The sequence below is a fragment of the Chamaea fasciata genome, unplaced genomic scaffold, assembly GCF_029207755.1.
Source record: "Chamaea fasciata isolate MVZ Bird 193981 ecotype frontalis unplaced genomic scaffold, bChaFas1.0.hap1 SCAF_27, whole genome shotgun sequence".
Lineage (NCBI taxonomy): Eukaryota > Metazoa > Chordata > Aves > Passeriformes > Sylviidae > Chamaea > Chamaea fasciata.
The window spans coordinates 3,077,636-3,102,736 of record NW_027094112.1 but is presented as its reverse complement, the minus strand read 5'-3'; the positions used below and the strand labels follow the sequence as shown (position 1 = coordinate 3,102,736).

The 25,101-nt window shown below is 54.4% G+C and overlaps 3 protein-coding genes across 5 annotated transcripts; 2 read left to right on the top strand and 1 right to left on the bottom strand.

Moving 5' to 3' along the window:
- Nucleotides 1-617: 617 nt before the first annotated feature.
- On the top strand, nucleotides 618-3,649 carry IFI35 (interferon induced protein 35). 2 transcript variants are annotated; one of them, XM_066204968.1, is made up of 9 exons: nucleotides 618-787; nucleotides 864-956; nucleotides 1,174-1,323; nucleotides 1,641-1,748; nucleotides 2,053-2,197; nucleotides 2,403-2,533; nucleotides 2,698-2,887; nucleotides 3,159-3,265; nucleotides 3,387-3,649. In XM_066204968.1, the coding sequence occupies exons 1-9, from the start codon at nucleotides 773-775 to the stop codon at nucleotides 3,576-3,578; spliced, it is 1,131 nt and encodes a 376-aa protein (XP_066061065.1). In that variant the 5' UTR covers nucleotides 618-772; the 3' UTR covers nucleotides 3,579-3,649. The 2 variants fall into 2 exon arrangements, with proteins under 2 accessions (XP_066061065.1, XP_066061066.1); XM_066204969.1 differs by lacking the exon at nucleotides 1,174-1,323 and having other exon boundaries at nucleotides 619-787.
- Nucleotides 3,650-3,722: 73 nt separating this feature from the next.
- LOC136301766 (uncharacterized) lies at nucleotides 3,723-10,238 on the top strand. 2 transcript variants are annotated; one of them, XM_066204965.1, is made up of 6 exons: nucleotides 3,723-4,111; nucleotides 4,480-4,583; nucleotides 5,504-6,467; nucleotides 6,900-8,353; nucleotides 8,696-8,904; nucleotides 9,354-10,238. In XM_066204965.1, the coding sequence occupies exons 1-6, from the start codon at nucleotides 3,934-3,936 to the stop codon at nucleotides 9,421-9,423; spliced, it is 2,979 nt and encodes a 992-aa protein (XP_066061062.1). In that variant the 5' UTR covers nucleotides 3,723-3,933; the 3' UTR covers nucleotides 9,424-10,238. The 2 variants fall into 2 exon arrangements, with proteins under 2 accessions (XP_066061062.1, XP_066061059.1); XM_066204962.1 differs by having other exon boundaries at nucleotides 5,504-8,353.
- A 62-nt stretch (nucleotides 10,239-10,300) lies between these two features.
- VAT1 (vesicle amine transport 1) lies at nucleotides 10,301-18,625 on the bottom strand. Its single transcript, XM_066204967.1, has 6 exons — nucleotides 18,254-18,625; nucleotides 17,203-17,410; nucleotides 16,713-16,883; nucleotides 16,536-16,625; nucleotides 15,369-15,610; nucleotides 10,301-14,355 (listed from the first exon to the last, which is right to left on the bottom strand). Exons 1-6 carry the CDS (start codon nucleotides 18,578-18,580, stop codon nucleotides 14,254-14,256), a joined length of 1,140 nt encoding a protein of 379 aa, XP_066061064.1. The 5' UTR covers nucleotides 18,581-18,625; the 3' UTR covers nucleotides 10,301-14,253.
- Nucleotides 18,626-25,101: the final 6,476 nt, after the last annotated feature.

The following is a 25,101-nucleotide window of genomic DNA, read 5'->3' as shown; positions in this document are numbered from 1 at the left end:
ATTTTTGTTATTTAACAAACAAGCAGTGTTGTGGTCATGCTTGCTCTGTGTCTCTAAGAGCTGGGAAAGCCATTGCAGTCCAGGTGAGCATCAGTACGTTTGTGGAGCCTTGTGCAGCCTGAGCCATGGGTGCAGGTGTCACCTCTGAGACTGCTCCAGGTGTGGCAAGGGCTGGGCTTCCCTTCTGCAGCTGCAGGGTGCTTGATGTTCTTCCACCGGGGGAACTTCTTATTCCCAAAACTGAGGTGATCCCTGAGAAAAACGGTGAGAGAGGGAAGGCAGATGGGTGATTCTGGGTGTCGGCTGAGTGCACAGTGATTTGTGGTGACTGACCTGTGGGTGTTGGATTTTAGCTTCCCAAACGGGGCAGTGCTGGCTGCTGGCCCCCCGGCGAGCAGGGGCTGGGCCGGGTTGTAGATCCAGGAGCGGGGCAGGAGGTGTTGATTTCTGTGTTCAGTAGCTGGTCCGTTCCTGGCGGGGCGGGTGGGTGCTCGGGAAGGCGAGTTAGGCGGGGCGGGATGGGGGAACACGGCGGGAATGAGGTACCGGGCGGGGCTGGACGGGCCCGGCCTTCCACCGCCCCCGGGCCGCGGTCGGGGCTGCGCTCGGAGGGGCCGGGGCGGGGCGAGGCCGCGAAACCGAAAGCGAAAGGCGGGAGCGTCCCCGGGGCCCCCGGTAGCCGGGAGCGAGGAGGGAGAGCGCTCACGGCGGGCAGGGCAGCGCTCCCCGCGGGTCCGGGGCTCCGCTCCGTGCTGCCGGCAGCGCCGCGGGGATGGATTCGGGGGAGGTGAGGAAGAGCTGAACCGCGGGGACCTGCGGGCGGGGGGCGGCGCAGCGCGGCTGAGAACCCCTCCTGTCCTTAGGAGTCCTTCATCCGGCTGTGTCCCGAGGACGGCCCGCAGGACCATGGCCCGGAGAGCGCCGAGCAGCTCCGGCGGGAGGTCGAGCGGTGCAAGGTGGGTCTGGCTGCGCCCGAGAGAGGGGTTGTTGAAAGGAGATCGAGTGTCTTTTCTAGGACTGCCAGTCAGGGGCGGCAGAGAGGAGCAATCCCAAGGAGAGGAGAGCCTACTCTAGGGTCCAGGCTCATTCCCGAAGGCACAGCCTGTGCCGGGTGGCCGGTGGGGGGTGACACAATGTCATCAGGGTCTTGCTGTCTGATGATGCTTCTCACAGGAGTTTTACAGAGTTCTGGAGCAAGACCACGCAAAGCTACAAGTAGGCAAGGAAGCTGCAGAGCAAAGAACACAAGAGCTGAAGAAAGAAGGAGAACTTCATAAAAATTTTGAGCAACAACTATCTTTAAATGATGAAAGAGCCCACCAGGTCGGTGTTCAGTGGATGTGTCTCAGGCAGGGGGTGCAGGAGCTGCATCACACGGGTCTCTGCTCTGAGATCACTTGCTTGGGATCCAGTGGAGGTTTCATGGGAAACATAAGGCCTGTGCTGAGAAGTGAGGCACTGCTGCAGCGAGGGCAGGGCTGTCCTCAAAGGAGAAGAACCAGGGTAGAGCTGCAGGCAGTCAAGAGCAGGAGAATGGGGTGGAGTTGTGTGCCCAATAACAGTGCTGTGATCAGAAGTGTACTGCAGCCCCTCGTGTCCTGGTGTTCCCTACTTCCCACTCTTTCCTTCCTTCCTTCCAGATTTTTGCAATAAAGGAGGAGAACAACAGACTGAAGCAGGAGAAGCAGGTTCTGAAAAATAAACTGGAAGAATTGAAGAAGAGGGTCTTCTGGAATGATCCTGTGATGGTAAACAAAGTGTGTGTGGGCACTTGGGTCTGCTGGCAAGGGCACAAGCCTGCCTGGAGAAGCTGCAGGTAAATGCAGCTGGGCACTGTGTGATGACTGGAACAGCTCGTGCTAGCAGGCAGCTCCTCTGCTAGGGCCAGGAGCTCTGGTCATGGCTTTGGGATTCCAGACACTAGGAGAGACTATGCTGAGGTTCTCCAGCTGTTTATTTGAGCCATGAGTTTATTTCTAGCCCATGGATTGGCAGGGACATGCCCTGTGCAGGGTCCAGTTTCCTCCAGGTGCTGTCTGTACTTGAATCTAGATGCAGCCTGCCTTGCCAGAAAAGAAAATGATCTTTAAGGGGCTCACAGTAAACAAGGACAACATGAACAATCTGATGCTCACCCCACAAATCCACTACCCTCTGCCAGGGGGCTCAGCTCTCATCACCTTTGAGGAGGCAAAGGGTAAGTGTGAGAATTCAGGTATCCTCGATCATTTTGGGGCCTGCCCCGTGTCCCCTCCCTGTGCCAGAGTTTGATGCTGCCCCTCTCCCTGCCTTGTGTGGGGCTGTGTCCCCTCCCCGACACCTTTGCTGTGCCGTGTCCTGTCCTGTAAAGCCCTAGGAGTGGGCAGTCACTCCCCTGTGCTGGGGGCTCTCTCTGCTCACAGTGGCCCAGAGGATCATAGAGATGAGGGAGCACACGGTGGAGCTGAGCTGTGGGGAACTGGAGGAGCTCGACCAGTACAGAGTGCGGGTGCAGGCAGTGCCAATGGACATCCTGCTGCCATCTGCCCTGGAGGTAGGGCCCCCTGCTCCCCATGCCATGGAGCTGCCCTGGGCACGCTGCTTTCCCCCTCTGAGCCTGCCTCAACCAGGACACTGCTACCACCCACACCCAGCACTGCTCCCCTGAGCTCTGGGGCCAGTCCTGCCCTGGCACCAACTGGCCGGTGCTGCCCACAGTTCAGGCTGACTCAGAGGAGCAGGAGCATCCTTGTGTCTGACTTGCCCAGCCTGGACATCTCCAAGGAGGCACTGCTGGACAAGCTGGAGCTCTTCTTCAGCAAGAAAAAGAATGGGGGCAGTGAGGTGGAGAGCAGGGATTTCCTGGAGGACTCTGACCAGGTGGTGCTGACCTTCAGAGAGGATGGAGGTGTGTGGGGTAGGCTGAGCTTGGATGGTTGGCAAGGGTGGAGCAGCCCAGCCTGGTTAGGGGGAAGTCTCCTGAGAGCAGATGAAGCTGTATTTGGGGGACAGGGGAAATAGAGTGAGCCCCAGGCTGTCCCGCCTGCCGCAAAACTATGCTGATGTGAGCTGAGCATTGAGCTGGGCAGTGTCAGCCTTGGTGCCTATGCCAGGGATGGAACTTCCCCTGGAGCTTACCTGGGACCTGGGCAGCTCAGGGCTTTCTTCTCCATATGCAGTGGCAGAGCCGCTGATTGAAAGAGGGCATATCCAGATGCCCATTGGGAAAGGGAAATACAACATCAAAATATCACCATGCACGAGTGGAAACATCTCTAACCTGCAGGTAAGGGCATGAACCCTGTGCAAGCAGCACCTACCAGCCTGGGTTGAGGCAGCACAGGCAGGGGGGCTCCTGAAGCCCCTCTCCCTGCACTGCTCTGCAGCTCACCCCCTGCTCTGCCCAGCTCCAGCCCTCCCGCTGCCCCAGGACCGTCCTGCTCTTGGGCATCCCCGATGTGCTGAGTGAGGAGTCCATGCAAGACGCCCTGGAGATCCACTTCCAGAAGGCCAGCCGCGGCGGCGGGGAGGTGGATGCCCTCGCCTACGTCCCGGCGGGGCGGACGGGGGTGGCCGTGTTCCTGGAGGACAGCGGCTAGTCCTGGCCGGGGCTGAGGAGCTCCGTGCGTGCGTTGGGCCTCGGGGGAAATTAAAGCGTCTGTTGGGAGCACCCACCGTGTCTGTTGTGCTGGGGCCGGGTGGGGCCGGGCGCTGCCGGGGGGAGGCCGGGCCCTTCCCGGCCGCGCTCTGAGGGGCCGGGCCGCACCTTCCCGCGGGGCCCGGGGCGGGGCGGCCCCGCTTTCGCTTTCATTTCCCGGCGGGGCCGGGGCCGCAGGGCCGGGGTGGGACCGGGCGGCGAGGGCCCGGTGTGGCGAGGCGGGGCAGCCGCCGCCGGGGCCCCCGGGAGGCCCTGCCGGTGTGGCGGGGCCCGGGCAGCCGCCCCCGGCCGCGGGCATGGCTGGCCGCACGGTGCGGGTGCGCGGCTTCCCCGCCGAGCTGCCTCCCGACAGGGCGGCCGACAAGCTGACCATTCACTTCCTGCGCTCCCGCAACGGCGGCGGGGACATCGCCGAAGTCCGGGTGCTGTCCGGCTCCCCGCCCTGCGCCCTCATCACCTTCGAGGCGCCGGAAGGTAACGCCCGCGGGGCCCTCGGGGGCCCGGCCTGTCCCACCAGCCCCATCCCTACTCTTTCCTTGTGCCAGCATCCCCAGCCCCACTCTTCCCTGTCCCACCGTCCTCAGCTCCACTCTTCCCTGTACTAACATCCCTAACCCCACTCTTCCCTGTGCCACCCTCCCCAGCCCCACTCTTCCCTGTACTAACATCCCTAACCCCACTCTTCCCTGTGCCACCATCCCCAGCCCCACTCTTCCCTGTCCCACCATCCCCAAGACTGCCATCTCCTCTCCCGCTGTCCCCTGTCCCACTGTCCACAGCCCCACGGCCCCACTGCTGTCCCTTGGCTGGGCTAACACAGGTCCGGGTGGCTTTTCCTCCAGTGGCCCAGAGGATCCTGAAGGTGAAAAACCACGTGCTGGCAATCGGGAAGACACGGTACCCGCTGGAAGTGACGCTGCACGCTGCAGAGCTGAGCCCTGATGAGGTACTGAGGGGACATGGCCCCAGCTGCTCCCACACAGACTCTGTGCCTGGCAGACAGCTCGAGAAGGGAGACCTCACTGTCTGCTTTCATCTTAATTACACTTAAATCCATTTTCATTCATATTCAAATGAAGTTGGGGTTTTTTTCTGTGCTAATAGCACAAGCAGGCTGTGCACTCAGTCATCTGGCATTTGTGCCTGTCAAATGAAGGACAGTAAGGCTGGAGAGAACAGGCACTTTTTCCCAGTCCATCTGGTACCACACAGGGGATCCTGTTAATGCCTCTGCCGTGTCACCAGGTGGACGTACAGTGTATTGTTCCTCTTTCCTTCTCAGGAAAGCTCAGCATACAGACATGCTGGTGTCTAGGGAGCACTGGAGGGTTCTTGCCTCTTCCTCCAGTCTCAAGAGACCATGGTAGTAGCCATGTCTCATGTTTTCATGTCTGAGCCCCAAAAACAAGGGCATGGGAATTAGCCTGGCCTTGCAGACCTTTTTGCAAGCCTGTGGTGCCAAAAGTGCTTGAAGATCTGGAGCTGAAGGTCTGCAAGGGCAAGAGAGAACTGCATTTCAGATGCAGAAACAATAGTGGTTTTCTTGGGTTTGGGCTTTTTGAAGAGCTCCCAGTGTGTAGAAATACGGCACTTACCTCTGTGCAATTTCCCTGTCTAATTCCTTGTTTGCAGAAAGCTTTTGACAAGTGCACAAGCTCAAAGAGTTGCTTAGTCTGGGTCTTTTGGTCCTGTCTGTGTCAGGGTCCATCTCTCTTGCAAATAGGGTGCTGAGGGAGGGAGGTGGAAGAGTGTGTCATCTCTTCTGTCACAGTAATGCAGGGGCCAGGCGCTCTTGCCTTCTCCTGTGCCTTTGAAAGGGCTTGGTTTTGGTCCTTGCTCTCTCACTCCCTTGCTGTCTACTTGCAGGTCTTCGTACATGTGTGCATGACAATTGACTATGGCAAGCTGCCCGTGGGCAAAACCTTCCTGAGGGACTTGCAAAAGAACTACAGCAATGTACAGTTCAGCTTCGACTCAAAGAACATGCACTGCATGGTCCAGGGACCATTCACTCAGCTGCAGACCTTCAGCAGAGACCTGCTAGGCAGCCTGAACCTCAAGAGCCGAGCCATTGGTGAGATCTTCCTGCCAGGTTCCAGCTGTGGGGCCACAGAGATGGGAATGCAGGATCACCAGCAAGTGCCTGACTCCACTCTGTCAGCTCAAGAGAGAGCAACACTGCCAAATCAGGACCAAGTGCATGAAACGGCAGCTGAAGCCCCATCACCTCAGAGCCCAGGGGGTGGGGAAGCTGTGGAACTTTTGGGGAAGCTGGAGGACTTTTCCCTAGCAATGGACTTGGACATTTACTTGTACATGCAGAGGTTCTGTGCTGCTGAGTACCAAGGTGTTCTGCAGCAACATAATGTGGATGTGGTGGATGCCAGTGGCAATGGCATTGCCATGTTGTACCTCCAACCATCTGGAGGGGTGTCTGGGGACCTGGATGCCTTGCACCAGGCCCACCTGGCCCTGCAGCAGCTCTACCAGCAGCTGGAGGCGAGCCTGTGCAAGGAGAAGATTGCTAAGGAAGGGCTGGGAATGGACAGCCAGGCACTCACGGCTCTGACACGTGAGCTGCAGAAGCTGTACCCCCGGTTGCTCTGCCACGAGGATGTGAAGCACCTTTATCTTATTGGAAACCTTGTTGATGTGTCCCAGGCCAAGAAGTTCCTTCAGGATTCTGTCACCAGGAGAGGTGCTGCACACACGGTTGACACACTGAGGAGCTCCCAGCCCTCTGGCACCACAGAGGCTGCACTACCTCAGGCCAAAGTGCCTGTGGATACTTCAGCCACAAGGCTTAGCCCCAGCAGGCCAGAGCTGAAAGGTGAGTTCAAGCTAGCTGCCAACTTCAACACCCTAGAAGCTGACAGGTCTCAGGCTGGCCAGGACCTCTTGCTGAATCAGGACTCCCCACCAGTGGGACAGGGGCAGCTTTCTGGGAAATATTCATCAGAGGTAAATGCTCCTGGTCTGAGTGACCCCAGGGCACTGACCCAGCAGTATCGGCCTCCCACCCCTATGCCAGATAAAGTTCTGGGGTCAGCAGCAGAGCCTCAGCAGAACAACCCCACAGAAAGGGACCATGTGGAAGGAGGTGCCAGACTCAAGGGACAAAAGGTGCATTTGCCCTGTGCGGGCAAAGAAAAAAGCACTTTTCAGCATCCTGAGGACTCTAAAGGCTCAAGTCCCATTGGGCACCACTCCCTCACTGGCTTCTCCAGCGTCTGTGATGTGACATGGACCTCTTTTGCTTTAGGCTCCAAACCCTCTGCATCCAAGCCCATGCTGCGACGGTCCCATAGCTTCTCCCTACCAAGGTCAAAGGAAAGCAACAACTCTGGTGACAGCAGCAGCGGGGTCAGCGAGGAAATGAGCCTGGATGCTCTGCAGTGGTTTTACCTGAAAGATGTCTGCCATGCCACTATTGATGAGCTGTGCAGGGTTGAAGGGGTGCACATCTTGGAGCGTCACGCTGGGGACTGCACAGTGCTGATGCTGCAGGCAGCAGACAGGAAGAGGCTGTTCCAGGCTAGATGGAAGGTGGAAAGCCTTGTGCAGAAGTGCCCTGACTTGGTGTGTCAGAGTGTGAGCTACTCAGAGCTCGCTGTTGATGGTCCAGATGACAGTGACCTGAGTGAACTGTACAGCCTCCTGCGAGGAAAATCCTTCCAGGTTGGACTCAGCAAAGACAAGTACAAACTCCATTTTGTCTGCCCCAAGGATGTGCTGCCAGGAGTGACTGAAGCCTTCCACATATTTTCTTCCAGGAGGCTCTGTGCCATGAAGTCCTCACCCATGTCCCCTGGACCAGAGAGTACAGGGAAATCAAGTGTCATCCAGCCAAGCAGAAGCCAGGACCTACTGCTGGATGTAGCCCTTCCTGGCAGCCTGAACATCAGCAATCAAGTACACTCTACAGATGTGTTCAGGGCTTCCTGGGTGCCAGAGGCTGAGGAAAAGAAGTTCCCCAGTCCTTGGAGGTTCCAGCAGTCTTGGGGGCAGGAGGAGGCCAGGGACCGTATTGATTCTGTGTCTGGGAGAGGAGGAAGCAGCTTTCTGGGCCTTGGTGCAGGGGATAAGCCAAGTCCTCCTGGCCTCAGGGAGTCCCAGGAACAGCGGAGGGCAAAATTGTTTCTGGGGGAGCCTGACACCACTCGGTTCAAACAAGTCTTGCCAGACAGATTCCAGTTTGCAAGAGACAGGAGCAGAGGAGGCCACAATGAAGCAATGGGACTGCAGCACTGTCCAGTCCCTGCAGCTGATGGAGCTCCTCACTCTGTGCCCACCTGCCTGTCCAGGGCCATGGCTGCTGAGCCACCACCAGCTGTGGCCCAACAGGCACCTGCAGGAGATCAGGGAAGGGCCCGGCTCCCAGGGGGCAGGAGCAACGAGCAGAAAGAGCCTGACCTCCCATCAGGGCAGAGAAGAGACCCCAGTCTTGGACAGGAAAGCAGCACAATCTCTCTGGACCAGGGTGGTGCTTGCCAGGGCTCAGGTGTGGCCTGCCAGGGCCACAGCGGTCACACCCTGTGCAGGACATGTTTTCCAGCAGACAGTGTGCAGCCAGCTGGCTGCAGACCCTCCTCAGCTGCCCCAAGCTGCAGGATCTGGGGGACACTGAAGATCTCCTCCGTGTCTCAGAGCCTGCCTGGATACAATCAGGACTCAACGCTTCAGCTTGCTTACAGCATCCCTGATGGTGTGCAGGGGGTAAGTACCACCACAGAGCTTCCCCAGCCCACTGCAGCCCACATGGGGGGGGGGGGGGGTCCTGTCAGGGTGACTGGGGGAAGAAAGAGCAGTCACAGCTCCCTGCCCCCTGCAAAGCAGCAGAGGTATTAACCTATGAAAGGCAAAAATCTTCACATCAGGTTTTGGAGCAGCTTGCTGCTTCTCAAGAGCATGTGTGACCTTTGGTTTTAGTTGTCAGTGACTATCAGGCCCTGGGGATCATGGTCATCAGTGTAGTTTTCAAGCTAGACAAATATTAGAAATCCCCTCAGAGGCACAGCACTCCAGCCATTATTCAAAATGTCTTATTCCTGTTCTAAGGCTGGGGACCCTCACCCAGGACAGCCTTACAAAGGAGGAAATTTCTCTGCCTTCCTGCCTGATAACCCGGAAGGGCTGAAGATAGCAAAGTTGCTGAAGAAAGCATTTGAACGTGGGCTGACGTTCCAGATCAAGTCTTGCAATGGAGAAGAAAGAGTAACATGGGCCTTTATCCCCCACAAAACCTCCTGGGATGGAGGCAAAGCCAGGTATGGCCCAGCTCATCCTAAGCTTCTGGGTATGGCTGTGGGTTTTTTAGCAATTGGAGGAGAACAATGGGCTCCAGCTCAATAAATCATGGCAGGGATGGCTCTTCCACCCTCCCACAGTGGCAGCTTCAGCCTGCAGGGCAGCTATGGTATGGCAGACCAGCCCTGGTACCCTCCAGCTGGAGCAAAAGCCCTTTCCCATCCCACAGCCATAAGTGGTGTGGAAACCTCTAAGTTCCCCATGGACAAGAATTCTGGCCCCTGTTCACTTCCAGCCTTTCCCATGACAGTGCTGGGTAGGAGCTGTGCCTGCAGGCAGCAGGACATCCCAGGAGCAGGACTTCCACTCTCAGTCCCTGCTGAAAGGTTAGGGCAAAAATAAAGGGCTGCCTCCCACTGTGGTTTTGGCACGTCAGCAGGATTTACAGTGCTTCCTCTCTGCCCCACAGGAATGGCTACCCGGATGCCCAGTACCTCCATGAGGTTGGCACAGTTCTGAACAAACTGGGCTTTGTGTGATTCAGCCACAGCCTGTGGTTTCCCTTTGCCTTCTTTTCCTGCTGAGAAAACTACAGCTTAAAAGAGACAGCTCAGGAAAAAGCAGGTGTTTGTCGAAGGAGCTCCTGCATTCCCCAGATGTTGCCAGAAATCTGCACATTATAAAGAGCAGCACCTCCGTCCCTGCCCCAAGCAGGCCTCAGCATGGATTAGTGCTTCCCAAAAACTCCAGCTTCTCTTGGATGTGTGTCCTGCCAGCCATTCACAGAGCTGATTCCAGCTGATTGCAGGCTGAGCCCTGTGTGGCTTTCAGTAGCAGACACAAACCTGGGCAGCAGTCTGCACCTAGTCCAGCCTCATCTTCTGGAAGTCTCTTCCACTTCCTGCCACTGCAGGCAGATGAACTATCTTTAGTGTCAGCTCTTCATGCTGACAGCTCAGGCCCCAGCAGACAGCCCCATGTTCCAGCCCCTCTCCAGCACCTGCACTGAGGCCAGCAGGTGACCCGGTGCTCTCTTGAGGAGAACATGAACAGCTTTCAGCACCCACAGCAGCTGCCTCCCAGGGACAGTCTCTATGCTGACAAATAAACAGGATTCAGTCTCTGGTAGTGGCTGTTCATGCCTTGTCTTACCCTCAGCCCAGGCACTCACTTCAGTCCCCCTGGCTACTGAGACACCCAGATACAAAGTGCAGAGCCCAGCTAAAGGCTTCACAAACAAAAATCACCATGGCTACCCTCCAGGAAGAGTGTCAGGAGCAACACTCAAGCCAACAATCAACAGTTGTCCCTGAGAGCAGAGGCGTCTTCTCATGGTGGGAGTGTTAGACTTCAACTGAACCTGCCCTGAGCTGTGGGCAGAGGGTTCACCACAACAAAAACCTGTGCAGCATACCGTGGAAGGTTTTGTTATGCTTTTAATTAACATTGGAAACACATAAGGCATATGGTAACATTTGACAGAGGAGCAGTACACATTGTAGTCATGTAAACAGCAGTTGTCTTCTCTCCAACTTGGTTACACGCACAAAGCGAAATATATTTCTTAAACAAAAGATTTGTTATGTGTCTGTAGGATGAGCACCACTCATATCACAAATCTGCAAATCAACACAATTCAGACAGTACAGACCATATGCTGTAAGAGGCTCACTCAGAGTCTAACACGTTTCACATCATGCTCATGTACTACTTGCCAATAACACTTTGCCATCACAAGGGCTCAGCACAGCAGAGATTTGAGGCAACCAGTGGTTTAACACCTATGACAGCAGCTGTCAGCAGGACAAGATCCTGCACCAGCTGAAGCCTCACACACAGAGTGCTTCTTACTTCTCCCTGGCCATTCAATTCTAGTTTAATATAGGTGTCTGAAACAAAACATAGAGCTGACCTCCTTCCCAGAGCACTTGGCAGGGGCCACACTCCTCTGTGCAAGCGGTGGCCACCTCTGCTCCCTTCCCCTCCTGCAGCCAGCTTGCAACACAAGTGAGCTTCAGAGAACCAAAGAGTCAAAACTGTGGCAACTGCTGCCAGGTGACAGCAAAGGAATTATACCTTGTCCAACGCCAGCAGCACCAGGATGGGAGGCCACTACAGCAATGACAGGAGAGGCACTCACACCGAGCACCCTGCAGCAGGCAGGGCTGTGAGAGCCTCATCAGCTCCTTACACATCCACTTGGACTCCTCATGGCACAACTTTTGAGTCAGACAATCAGTAAAGGAAACATTAAATTGCACTTCTGGAATGGCACACATGATTAAGTACAGGAATCTCCCAGTTCCTCAGTAGCACAACTTTGTCCTAAACAAGCAACATTGAATGGAATGATTTTTATCCCAGGGTTTCGTTTTGGTTTTTTTGCTTTGGTCCTTAGTATACAAACTGGCTGGTTAACTTGATTAAGACACTTGAAGTTATTTGACATAGGTTCTATACTTACAGGCCCATAAAAAAGGAAAGTAAAAAACCAAAACACAACCAACCACACCCACCTAGAGCAGAGCATTGAGTAGGGGTGGAGGATTGCAAGGTTACATTTAATCTTGGTCTTCCTGTAGAAAACACTGTTGCTACCAAGAGACACAAAATAGCCACGGCTAAGCTGGAACAGGCAGTAACTGTCTGACATTCCTGCCTCGATAAGGGCTTCAGGAATTTCTAGGTAGAAGACATGTGAGCCCGAAGAGAGCCAGGGGCTAGGATTGTTTCCAAAGAGCCAAGGCTAGAGCAGCTGATAAAGCCTCACTCAAGGCTCACTCTGGAGCCAAACAGCTGCCCTGGGAGAGACAAGGGCTTTACAACAGGTCTCATGGACTGGGGGGTACAGAACCAGCAGGTCAGCCCCAGAAAGGCTGGAACAGCTGGGGAGAGAACAGCTAATTCACAGACAGTCCAACAACATCACCAGTGTCCACAAAACAGAGCTAATAAGAGTCAAAACAGGGTTTTGGCAATACTTTGAAAGGCCAGAATGGAAAAGGCCCCAGTGACTTCTTGGTCATGCAGCAGAAGGCACCGAGGTGCTGTTTCCCGTGGCACAGAGAAGGCAGGAGGGCAGAGGGGGCTGGGAGAGCCCTGCCAGACCCAAGGCCATCCACATAAGGCACTGAGCACCAGGCTGGCTCAGAATAAAGCAGGGGGAGGATGTTACTATGAAACACACCATAATAGCCTTCCCTTTTACAATGGAGCAGAGCCGAAGATGTGCAGGGTTGTGTGCCTTTTGAGCATGCTGCCCTGTCATCAAGGTGAAGTCCAGTTTCTCAGAGGAACAGGTCCAGACTTTCCATTTCAGCAATTTAGACAGTCCTTCTGTTTTCACACCTGGTAAAGTAGCACTAGACACTGTTGGATTCAATCTAAATTAGCACGACAGGGCAGGCTGAAAGAAGCAGCAAAATTTTGGATTCTTAAAGGTAAAAAGTTGTGCTTGAGAGTTCCATCAGCATGTCTTTTATGAAGTTCAAGAGATGAACTGACAAGGATCTGTGAGAGGACTCCAGCACTCCTCTGAGGTTTTAGGGAACAGGGTTGTTGCAATACTTAAAGTTAGCCAGGGCAAGATCCCTGGAAGCTGTGCCTATGCAGACAGAGCCCAAGCACCTGAACCACAGGCTGCACTGATGGACAGGAGTCCCACTGGAGCAGGCTGAGGGAGAAGCCAGAGAGGAACCCCAGCCCCGTGTGGTGTGGGCTCTCTTGGGGGGTGGTGGTGCTGTGTGCCTGGCCCTGTGCCCAGTGGGTACCTGCCCTCCTTGGGCCCTGGGCCCTCCCTGTGGGCTAGTTAAGCAGGATTCTAGTCTCAAGGTTTTGCTTCTGGAGCACAAGTTCTTCCATAATGGGCAGCTCTTCTTGGTGCCCTTGGGTTTACCATTTCAAATCCAAAATGAAGCCCAAAAGCCACCACACCTACAATCCACGACAAGTAAGCACCAGACTTGCCCAGGGCTGCAGGCAGGGTCCAGTGGGAAGGACAGCATCACCCAGGACTCAGGGTGCTCACAGAGCTGGGCTTGGGTCTCTACACAGCTCCGTTTCCAAGAGCACACAAGGAAAGAAAAGTAGAAGAGGAAACACAGTTCTGGTATAGGGAGGAGCATCCCAGGCAGCTCCAAAACCCTCAGCACTGGAACCCCAAGACACAGATTCAGGGGAGGGAGAGTCAAGCCCTGCTGCAGCAAATGAGCCAGGACACAATGGAAAACTGCTCAGAACGTGCAGGTCAAGAGGCTTGACACACAGCTGGGCTGTTTATCACCTAACCGCTACCCTGACAAGAGCTTTGCTAACCAGTGTGCCACAGGGAGAGCCAGCCCAGGCTGCTGGGCAGCCAGCCCACAGGACTGGCTCTTGAAAGTTACTTCCTGAAGTGCAACACCTCCTCAGTGCACGGGGCACTGCACAAAGCATTAACGGGGGACTGTTTCCACCTCAGTGAAGTCCAATTCAATACTGCAGCCCTTGGAAATACAAAGACATGGGTGAAGCCCTAACAATACCAACTTGGAACCCAACATAATAAAGCACAGAGCCAACATCAATTGTTCCAGTCATTTGAGGCACAGCTGAGTCCTTATGGTCTCTAAGAATCAGACACTGCTCAGATCTCTCTATACAATTTGGAAATAGAAAATGGACAGGATCAGGTCACCCAATTGAAACTTTTCTTCTGTTGTCAGACATAGCCCAGCCCAGCCTGTGACTGCAAATGAAGTATGATATGCCATAGACTCCAAATTGCCAGGATGGTCAAGGCAAAAACAACATGAGTTGTTACTATCTGGCTGTGTTAGTGGCCTTCAAAAAGCAGAGGGAATAGAGCCGGGTTAGTGTGAACAGAAGAGAAACCCCTGCTTGAATTAAACTAGGCCAGCTGTGGTTTTCCTTTGGCTGTGGAGGAAACATCCTACATTTGGCCAGTCCTCTGCTGAACAGGCTTCCCAAATCTGACAGTGCAAACACTTCAGCAGGGCTCAGTTTCTGCAGAGATACTTGGCAGTTGTTACAGTACATTGTGCCGTGACTTTACAGTGACAGGCTGTGCAGTCACCAACTGCTTGGAAGCTTCAGCCTCACCGCCAGAGGAAAATAAGGTTAGTCTGGAAATTCAGTGGAGAAGCAAGCAGTTAGAAAACAGTATGAAATAAACAGGCTTCAAAAGAGAGAGCAGGAGGCATATCTGGCAAAGGGTCAATCACAACAAGAGCATGCAAACCTCATCTGAATGATAACCACGATGTTCTTGTACCGGTGAAAGATGGAAGATACTGATCTGTCCATTTCCAGGTCCCAAAGAGATCAGGGAGTTAAATCATGAATTCATAATCTGCATACATTTCTTCTCCTTACTTCTCTGCTTTTTTAGATTCTTCCTTGGGTGCTTCAGGAACCAGGATGACTTTTCCAACATTCTTCTTTTCTTGCATATGCTTCATAGCCCCTGCCACCTGGAAGCAAAAGGAGCCTGGTAAGACCCCCACCCACTGCAGAGTGCATCCATGCCCTTCCTGGGCCCCTCAGCACTCCCAGACCAGCCTGAGGCACAGCTGAGGCAGCTTTCCTGGCAGTTCAAGCAAGTCACAAGCATTCAGGTGTCTCTGCACAGGTGTGTTTTGGACAGACCTGGGCTACCACCCCAAAAGGCCCACAGGAAACTATCCCCAAGAATTCACACAGCCCAACCTTAATACACACAAGGATGCTCTGCTCACACAAATGTGGAAGTGCAGTGTGTGTCACCACAGCTTCCTTCCACTCCAAAAGGACGAATCCAGCCACTTGCCAGGAGGACAAAGCCTCCAAGAGCTACACAAAACAATATATGCACAGAATTGTATCATTATTATCATTATTTTTAATCACCTGGGCCAGGCCTGGAATCAAAGGTTTCTTTAAACCTTTGCATCAGACTAGTTCTCAGGTATGAACACCGACTGATCATCACTAAATTCTTTGCTCCCATGCAGCAAGTCCTGCCCCAGCACAGGATTCTCAAGGGAAGTGCCTGACTGCCTGGAAACATCAATGCAATAACCCTGAGCAGAGCAGAGCTGCTGAAAAACCTGCTGCTCCCTTCTAATATCCTCATTCTGCTTCATTGCCTGGGCTCTTTTGCACCCTTGGAAGGGCAGCAACAACCTTCCCATCTGTCTGCTTAATTACAGGGTACAGACTACTCAGGGCATACTCCAGCCTGATGTCTAACCTAGCCCCCTCCTGGCTGCTGCTGCTGCTGCCCAGCACAGCTGAGCACCTGCCCTGCTCCACAGGGACACTATCTGGCATTGCCCAGCCCTGTGCATTGGAGCAGAACAGCCCAGCCACTTTACTCAGCCTTAATATTTTAAAAGGAATAAGGCACCGAGAACAGATGGTTATTAGACATTTTCAACAGTTCAGGCCCCATGAACAAGGTCCTCACTCTGTACCACTGCCTGCCTGTATGTTAGCTGAGACTCACCTGATCAAAGGGCCATACAGAATCTATTTTGGGCTTGATTTTGCCTTGACTGTACAGGTGAACCAGCTTGCCTACAACACTGTTGAGGAGCTCAGCTTCTTCAACCATATATCCAAGATGGTAGCCACACACAGCCTTGTTCTGGCTTAGGAGCTGCAAGGCACTGATGTTGAACTGGTTCCACCAGGTTTTAGCCATTGCCATGAGGTTCTTCTTCTGCCCAGTGAGCAGGTTTGCTATACCTGAAAAGAAGGGAAGCCACAGGAAAGTTGGAACACAGCACAAGAGGCAATGGGCACCCCATGGAACAGCTCACAGGCACAGGGGAACAGCCACTGAGCATAGTGAGGGACAGCTGAGAACTGGACCACAGCACAACCTGCCCAGTCAACCTTCAATGGAAACAGGCACTTGCCTCAGCCTCAAGATATGCAGAAATTGGATTATCAGCACTCATATGGCAAAAATGCAGAACAACTACTCTCTTTGGCCCTCCTAAAGGGAGCAGCAGTGCAGCTGGACTGGAGGTGCTGGCAGAGGTAAGAAAGGGTTACAAGTGACATCCAGCCAGGCTGGCAGGACAGCTTTCCCCTTCTCCTACAGCCCTGCTTCTTCAGGGGAATCACACACTGCAGTGGCTGGGACAACTACAGCAGCACACTGGTGCAAGTGTCTGGAATCCCACTGGGGGTTGTGTGAGGGCTTTGTCTATGGGACAAAATCACAGTGTTCCAGGGCTGGGGAATGGAGAGATAAGTATTCAGTAGCCTCAAACCTCATCTCCCACACATCCTCTAAAAGAAAAGGAAGGCTGTGCATTAACTCAGCCTAGACAAAGCAGCTATGCCAGTATTCCTCCCTGAGGACATTCCAGCTTCCCCTGCAGGCACCAGCTTTTACTCCAAGAGAGATTTCACCACAGGAAGGAAAAACCTCGGAGCTTGTGAACACAGCTTTGGGGACAAGACACAAACCTCACTCCCCTCAGTGTTTCACCAAGCTAAAGCATCCTGAAGACCTTAATGAAACAACAGAACTACAACACACGGTGCAGTGAGGAATGGTGATGCTCCCTGACAGCCATGCACCCAGACACAGAGCATTCCTGTGTGGATCCCATTCCACCATCACAAAGTCCCTGGGTTTGGGCAGCTTGCTCACACTCACCGTAGGAGATGAGTTTGCCCATCGGCTTCAACAGATGAAAAGCTTTGGTCGTATCAGATCCTCCCAGAGGGTCCAGGACAATGTCAACACCTAGAGAGGGAATTGGAAGTAAATAGAAGTTTCTTTGCAATTTAAAGAAATGCAGGACAGTTGCAGAAGTCCTCCACCACATCATACCTCTGGGAGAGATTTTCCGGACCTCCTCTGCATAATCCATCGTTCGGTAGTCGATGGGGTGAGCAACCCCGCTCTCCTTGAGTAAATCGTGCTTGGAGAGAGATGCTGTGCCAAAAATGGTGACATTTTCTACAGTCTTGCACAGCTGGATGGCAGCAGTTCCCACACCACCTGAAAATCAGTAGGGAGAAGGATTTAGAAGCTCCAGCGGTCAGAAAAACTTCTGAATAGGTAAGTTATCCCTGCCCGTACCAACCACACAGCACAGCTGTGGAATAGAGGCTCTGCCTGGTGAGGTTGATGCCTGGGACACACTGGGAGAGACTGACCCTAACTGCTGGGAAACGGGGTCAGCAGGAAGCCTGCATCTCTGCTAGGTGACATTTTGTCAGTCCAGACCCATTCTGATCATTTCCTCACCCATCTCACTTATTCAGAAGCTGCATGGTGAAACCAAGAGTCTCAGCATTGTCTGGCAAGAACTACTTACCTGCAGCCATGTGGATGAGGACACTCTGGTTGGGTTTCAGATTTCCAAAGTCAAACAGAACCATGTAGGCAGTGATGTAGTTAACAAGAAGAGCAGCGGCTTCCTCGAAGCTCATCCCCTCAGGCATTGGGAAAGTGCGACTGGCCGGCACATTCACGACTTCTTGCCAGAGCTCCGACCTAGCCAGGACCATCACCTTATCGCCGACCTAAAACCAGAGGACAAGGTGGTCTGAAACAAGTCCCCGGGGCTAGCAGAAGCCATCAGACCCTTGCTCTATGTCAGAGCTCATGCGTACACACTGTTCTCTGTGCAGAGGTCTGCAGGGACTGCAGCAGGACTCAGGCAGGAGACCACAGCCCGCTCCCTCCTCATCGGGAGACTGCAGCACAGCACCTCTCACCACAGACCTGGGCACACCCCAGGAACCTCAGAGAGACCACAGGCATTCCAGGCTCTGGCTTTGTAGTGGTACCCAAACCCAAACTGTGGTTGCCCAAACCAACCACTGGATCCATGCTGGATCCCCAAAGCAAGAGGGATGAGGACCATGTCCAGCCCTCCTTGCTAAAGCTAAGAAGTCTAAGCACCAAAAAAATATCACTGCTGCTCCTTGTAAGGATCATCCTGCCAAAAGCAGGAGCCTTTGGGAAAGGTTTAGTAGCATCAATCAGGGAAAATGCACGTCCAAACAGGAAAACCTGAATCTAAGGCACACGGCCCTCCCCGCGGCTCCGGCCCCTCATCCCGGCCCGTCGGGGGGCAGCGCTCCCGTCGTCCCGGAGCAGCAGGGCCGGCCCGGGGATTCCTGCCCGCCCTGCCCCTTTGTCCCCGGCCTTTGTCCGCCGCCCGGTCGCCGCCGAAACCTCCGCGGGTGGGACCGGACGGGTCCTTGGGGGCTCAGCGCTGCCGGGTCCGCCCCGACGGGGAGTCCCGGCCCCGGGCCGGCCACCAGTGCTCCGGGGGAGCGACCGGGGCTGCGGGCACCGGGCCCGGGCAGGGGCGGGGTCGGCCGGGGCGCTTTGGGGCCAAAGGGCCGGGCCGCCCTCACCTGTAGGTCGCGGACGCCTTCGCCGAGGGCGCGGACGGTGCCGGCGCACTCCATGCCGGGGCAGATGGGCGGCGGCGGCAGCCGGTCGTACAGGCCCTGCCGTGCCATCAGGTCGGCGAAATTGAGGCCGCAGGCGCGGACGCTCACCGAGACCTCCCCGGGCCGCGGGTCAGCGCCGCGCCGCGACTGCACCTTCACCTTGTCGTAGCCGCCGTAACCCGTCAGCACCAGCGCCCGGTGCTCCGCGGGCTTCCCGCCGCCCTTGGGCGACTTGGAGCCGGGGGCCGGCTTGAGGGCGGCGGAGGCCGAGGCCGTCTCGGCGGACATAGCGCTGCGGAGCGGGAGAGCGACTGCGGGCGCGGCGGCGGCGGCGTTTGGCGGCGGGCGAGGAAAAGCCGGGGCGCGGCCGGGGGCGGAGCGGCTCGGGCGGGGCAGCGCGGGGCGGCGGCGGCGGGCGTGGCGGGGCTCCCGGTCAGCCCCCGCGCCCGCTCCCCCGGCCCCCGCCGCCACGGACTGTCTTCTTCACACCGCTGTTTTTGTCTTTTATATTCCTTCTTCTCTCCCCCCCCCGTTAAATGATTCTTTTTGGAATCATTTTGCTTGCGTGCTTCCTGGGGCCATGGCTGAAACGGCAGTTCTGCTGGAGCATCACTACCCTGAGTTACTTCCACGATTTATAGTGCGGAAATCCTGACACTTGAGGGGAGTTTAGTTGCCATGGCCCTGCGATGGCTGCGGGCGACAGGGAGGGGGCACGGGCTGCACACACGTCGGAGGGAGAAGCGGAGTTCTAGTCGTGCAACTAAAGGAAAATTAATTAGGCAGCGTGTGCAGACAGATCGCCGAATTCAGCCTTTATTTCGGCCAGAAGACATCAGCCTCCTCCATGAGCTCACTGCTCGAATCCCTGTTCGGCTCCCAGATTTCACAGTTAGCATCGGGAATGCCGATTCGGTGCCATTTTGTGTGTGCAGAGCACTGTAGAATCCACACCTCAGTTGTGTGGTCTTGGTGAACCCATCCCTAACGACCCGCAGCCACTGCAGGGTGACTGCTCAGGCGAGCAAATCAGAGAGCCCCCGAACCAGCAAAATATCCGTGCCCAAAAAGAAAACACAAACCACCTGGAGGATAATCAGTGTGCTGGGAAATTCCTGTGTCATTCCCAAGCCAAGCAAAACCCAGCACAGTGCCCGCGCAGGGCAGGGCACGGCACTCCCAGCACGGTGACAGCTCTAGCTGGCCCACGGATCTGCAAACCCCGGCATCTCCAGAGCCTTTGCAGGCTGCAGGAGCCCCAGCGTGGCTGCTGAGCTGGGCTGCAGGAGCTCTGCAGGGCTGTGGCTGTGGCCCCGCTCCGGGACGGGCTGCCCTGGGACTGGCAGCGTCTGGGGCTGCTCAGGAAGAGGAGCACAAAGACAGGAAAGGAGGCAGGAGCACAGAGCCTGGGGCAGGCTGCACATCATGTGGCTCTGCTGTGTGGCAGATTTATGGGTGTTGGGGTGGCTGCAGTGGGAACAAGGAGGAGACTCAAGTCCAGTTGCACGACAGAACCACAGTCTAGCTTTACCCTTTGTTTGCCGGTGGTCTGCTCTGACAAACACGGATGTGCCTTCCGGATGCGTGGGCATTTCCCACACCCCAGATTAGAAAGAAGCAGTCAAAACAATCCTTTATCTTCTACTGCTCTTCCTAGGAGCTTTCCTAGGAGCTTTCCTAGCCGTTCTTTTTGTGATTTATATTCCCAGCTGTCAGGGCTCTTGTGGTGGCTGAAACATGCTGGTCCAAAGGGAGCCTCTACTGGCCCCAGAGTTCAGGGGATGATCCCCAGAGGCTGAGTGGTCAGTCAAAGCAGTGGATTTAGGAAGTCAGATTCCTTTTCTGCGAGACTGCTCCAGCTGTGTGAAGTTCTGGAGCAGATTGGACAGGACAGGGACATTTCTGCACAGTGGCAGGTCTCTGTGGTTGGGCAGGATGCTCTTTCTGCCTTCGTCTCTTTCATGTTCCTGAGTCAGTTTTTCCTTATCAGCTCAATCAGTAACATTTTTCCTGTAAATCCTTACCCACTTCACTTTGTGTCCTGCTGGGGCAGTTTTCTCACTGTATTGAAGCAACAGGGTTAAGGTCAGTCCTGGTTGCTGCTGCTCTGGAGTTGGTGTGAGTGAAGCTGTTTCGGGGAGCAGCCAGGGAGGTGCTGGTGTGTGGGCATGGGCTGGACATTTGCAGCTGGCACACTCTGAGCTTGCAGACCTGGGATCCCCAGCCCATCCCAGCAGCTGCCTACTGGGGACAGGACACTGGGGCAGAAGAGCAAGAGAATATTAGCTAGAGAAAACTATTTTTCCCAGTGGAATTTGTGCTCACTGCTCCAGCCCATTTTTCAGCAAGCTCTCCAAATGTGAGCTTCTGCTGCCCAGAAGCACATGGCCAAGGGCCCTTCTGAATGGTGCTGACTTGTGCTTTACTGCCAGAGGTGGGCACAGGCCACCAAGGTAACTGTCCTCATTTTCTCTCTGCCAGACACTCAGCTTTCCAGCAGCCCTGCACCTCCCTGTCAGCTGCTGTCTTGCTTTTTCCAGCCTCCTGCAGTCACTCCTGATCCCCTGAAAGGGATTGAGAAGGATGTGCCACAGTAGGAGCAGTGCCAGCTCCCCTGCCTGGCCCTTTGTTCCTTGTCCTCTGTACGAAGGGCTCTAGCACTCCCTCTCCTCTGCACTCAAGGACATTTTATCAGTGACCAGGCAGAAAATTAAAAAAAAATACACCAACCAACTGGCAGCAGTTTTCTTATCAGCAGCCAGCTGCCTGTGCCAGCTCCTAGGGCTCTCTCAGGAGCCCTAGAGTCTCAGACCCACAAAAGCCTTACCCCACAGGGCAGGGCTTCCTGAGACCCCACTGGTGACCAGGGCCTGGCTGTTGGACATGGGGTGGCTGCATGCCACAGGTGATGTGCTCTGGCCCTGACCTGGTGCCACCATCCCCCTCTTATGCTCTGCTGGTGCTGCCCATGCTCGTTGAGCCCCCCTGCTCCCTGTCCCCCCAGCTGCAGGCTAGGGAAGCTGCTGTGGGGCTGCAGTCGGCCGCCATGGGGTGCTGGGACCCACACACACACTTTCAGGGCTCTACAGTTTGGTATCCTGCCTCTACAGCAAGTGTTGACCTCGATTCATCTACCTGGATTTGTTAGGAACTCAAGAGAAAGATTCCTCCTGCCTCTGTTCTGCCTTTTCTTCACCCATGTTTGCAGCGTGTTAGGATGCACAGGGAGGAAGACACAGACAAGATGTCCCACCCGCATCACACGCACCAGGAATGCTGTGCCTCCTGGGTGACACTGTGCCTGTATCACAGTAAATTACATCTAGATTTGACAGGTGGAGCAGCAGGTGGAAGAGATCCGACACAACCCCTCAGACAAACCTGCCACTCACAGCTGCAGTTCCCTGCACTGCTGTTTTGATCACAGAGACAAATTGAGGCAGTTGTCAAGTGCTAACTGAAGCTCAGTGGACGGCGGCTCACTCCTCGCACTGGCAGCAGACTGAAGAAATCCTCCCAGCACAGAGCATCATTCCCACAAGGCATGGACTGTGGGAATTCTCCAGCCCCTTCCCCTGCACCACCGCAGCAGCAGAGGCTGTGGATGTGCAGCACGAGTGGCTGGCAGGAGGCCAGCTTCCAGGTGTGCACAGAACAGCATCCCACCGTGTCCTCCTCTGGAAGGAGGCATTTTCTCCACTGCAGTCCCTGGAGAAATCATGTGAAATGAGAAACAGTCTCCTTAGCTTCAACCTTATGCCACAGCATCAATAATTTACTGACAATTATCATCCCCAAATTACAGGCTTAGCACATCCACATGCTGTGCATCCATGAGAACCCCATTTTCTGGTCAGCGTCTTACCTCGCTGAAAGTGCACAGACTTGCCTCTGTGTGCTGAGGCTTTCTGGGGTACAGCAGGCAGGACTGGGCAGTGTGGCTATGCCTTGGATCAAGACCTGGGTTTCTCTGCACTACCAGCATTTCTGCTGCTGTCTGAGAGCCCTGGCTCCTGGCAGGTTCTGGCACTGCTGTGCTCCAGCAGCACCAGCTGCTTGATGTTTCCCTGGCTCACCCCAGGAACAGGAGCAGTCCTGCAGAGAAGAGCAAGGGTGGGACTGAAACACATCAGGGCACAGAGGCAAGACCCTCACCTGAGCCCAGCCTGGCTGGAGCAGCCCCGCAGAGAAGCCCCATTCCTCAGATGCAGCAGGGACCTTCCCACCACCCTGCAGCCCCACAGGCACAGGCATACACAGCCTGGAGGATGCTGCCTCACCGTGTTGGTCCTGCAGAAAGGAAGACTTTAAACACTGCTTTTGCTCCAATTTGTGTTTGGGATATGCAATTCATCTTTTAAATTAAATGGAAAAGAAATTGAAAGTTTTGAGGGTTTATTTCTGTTCATCCCTTGTCCACCCCACCTCCACCACTCTCCACATGAAAAAGAATTGCAAAACTGAAGGTATGATTTCAAATGTGAAGCCAGTGGAGACCACTCCTCCTGCTGAAGAAGCCACTTCCACTGAGCAGCTCTGCCGGGGAAGGCTCAGCTGGGCTTGCTCTGTCACCCTGCAGTGCTGGAGCTGCAGCCTCGCAGGCCGCCCTGGCAGGAAGGGAGTGATGGGATCAGTGTGGGTGCTGCACTGCCTCCACCCAGAGTGAGGCAAAGGGCAAGGACAAGGGCAAGTAATTGGATCCAGCCCAGGACAGGGTGTGTGGCAAGGAGGTTTCTACATCCAAGAGGACAGAATCAGCCATTTTCCTCCTCCCACCCTAAATCTCTTTTTATGCCTTCATGCTGCAGTTCCCTTCCAAGGAGCCTGTCAGGGCTCCTGTGGTGGATGGGGCTGTGGTGGCTCTGTTCCCTGGAGGAGAGCGACCAGCTGTGGCCAACCTATGGAGTCCCCCAGACTCTCCATTTCTCTCCAGCTGCTACTGGGCCTGATGAACCCTGAGGAGAGATGTCTGGAGAGAGAGTGGAGGAGAAAAGGGCGCTGCTCATCTCCAGAGGAGTGCTTCAGAGGCTCCAGATCTCTGTCTTGACACAGAGAAATCCGCAGCAGTAATTGAGGCATTGTGCTTCCTCAGCCCCTAGCACACATGCTCCAACTGCAGTTCTTCCAGCAGAAGCCTTGGCAGTTGAATGCCTCCTTGCTTTAATCCCCGAGACTGCTGAAGGATGCTGCTTTCATCTGATAGCATTTATGGACTGTTATAATGAGCTTTGGTTTGCTGAGATAAATTAAATTGCTTACCCAGAGGTGCAAACTTCATTAATGCCAGCAGTGAGTCAGATCAGCACTATTCTAGTCCAGAATGTAAACAGGCTGGACACATGAAAGGGGATTTGGCTGGGATTCTTTTTCTCTTTCTTTTTTTAACCTTCCTAATTGCTGCTGATTTGTATTCTTTTGCTGCATCTCTACTGCTTTTCTACCTCTTTATCTTCTAGGGGAAAGCAACAAATAACACACCACTCCGGGTGAACGCTTTAACTCCAAGTGTTCATAGTTAGCAATACTCTACAGCTTGGCCTGGATGGTTTCTAGCTCTTTCGCATATTTGACAAGTCCAAAACTATACTTAAGACTAGATCTGGTAAGACACTAAAGTGTCCCTTATTTCTCTTCCAGGCTGGGAAATAAGACATTGCACATTGAGACAAATGTCAGAAGATGGGTTAAAAGTGAACAATCGTCATAAAAATCCAGGAAACTGTCACTGGATGGTGCGATGAGCAGGAGCTCTCTCTGTGATCCCAGGGTGACACCAGTGCACCTCTCACCAGGTGTATTTGTGCTTCTTGCAGGGACCATGGCCATGTGACAGACTACAGGACATTGCTCACTCAGTAATTAATTTTTGAATTAATCACCACGTTCGAAGTTCAGTCCAGAGCCTGTGACTGGCTGTACAGAACCTAACTTTGGGGCTCTGCAGACCAGAAGATGTCACAGGCTCCGGGTTTCAGGCTGTGGGTCTTTCTGTGAAAGTTGGGTTCTCACAGTTTATTTCCCCAGTGCAGGATGTCTTCCAGTTTCTTTGTACAGAAAAAGGCATCAATATAACACAATGAATTTAATTCATAATGAGCAATTAAGACCCCGAGAGGGCGGATCAGCAAGGGAGGATCCAGCCACTGGGGAAGCACTTCCAGGAGCAAATGTATGAGAGCCATCTGTCGCCTCTCCACACACAGTGACAGTCACAGCATGTCTCTGCAGCCGACTCTGAAAATTCACACCGTGATGAAGGGTTGTTGAATACATTTTGCAAGTGTTGCCTGCCAAGGGGTGCTCTGCACTGAAGGGGATGTGAGGCTCAGCAATGATGGTTCCCAGCAGCTCTGAGCAAGAGGGGCAGCTTGCTGCCTCTCCCTCTCCTGAAGGAAGATGTAGCTGTTGGGTCTGCAGAAGTCTGAGCACTCCCTGCAGAGAGCGTCCTGCCTCCACTGAGTCAGGGTTTCAACAATCTGATGTCTGGGAGCAAAAACCTACTTCCTATTGAGAGACACGGTGAAACCCTGTCAGAAAGGGCATTGGCCAGGGGAAAACCTTGCTCCAGGTGACACTGATGAATACACTGCACTCCTTTACCTGCAGTCACAAGACAACGAACTTTTCTTTCCATTGTTCTGCATAAAAATGGAGTGACATGCGCACATATAAGAAGTCAAAAAATCACTACAGGCCTTATGAAACCTGTCACAGTGCTGCACAGGCTCCTTTCCCCAGAGAGGGTTGTAGGAAACAAGCATGAGACAGTCACTCATCATTTTGCTTAACACAAGCCTGGGAGGCCCAGG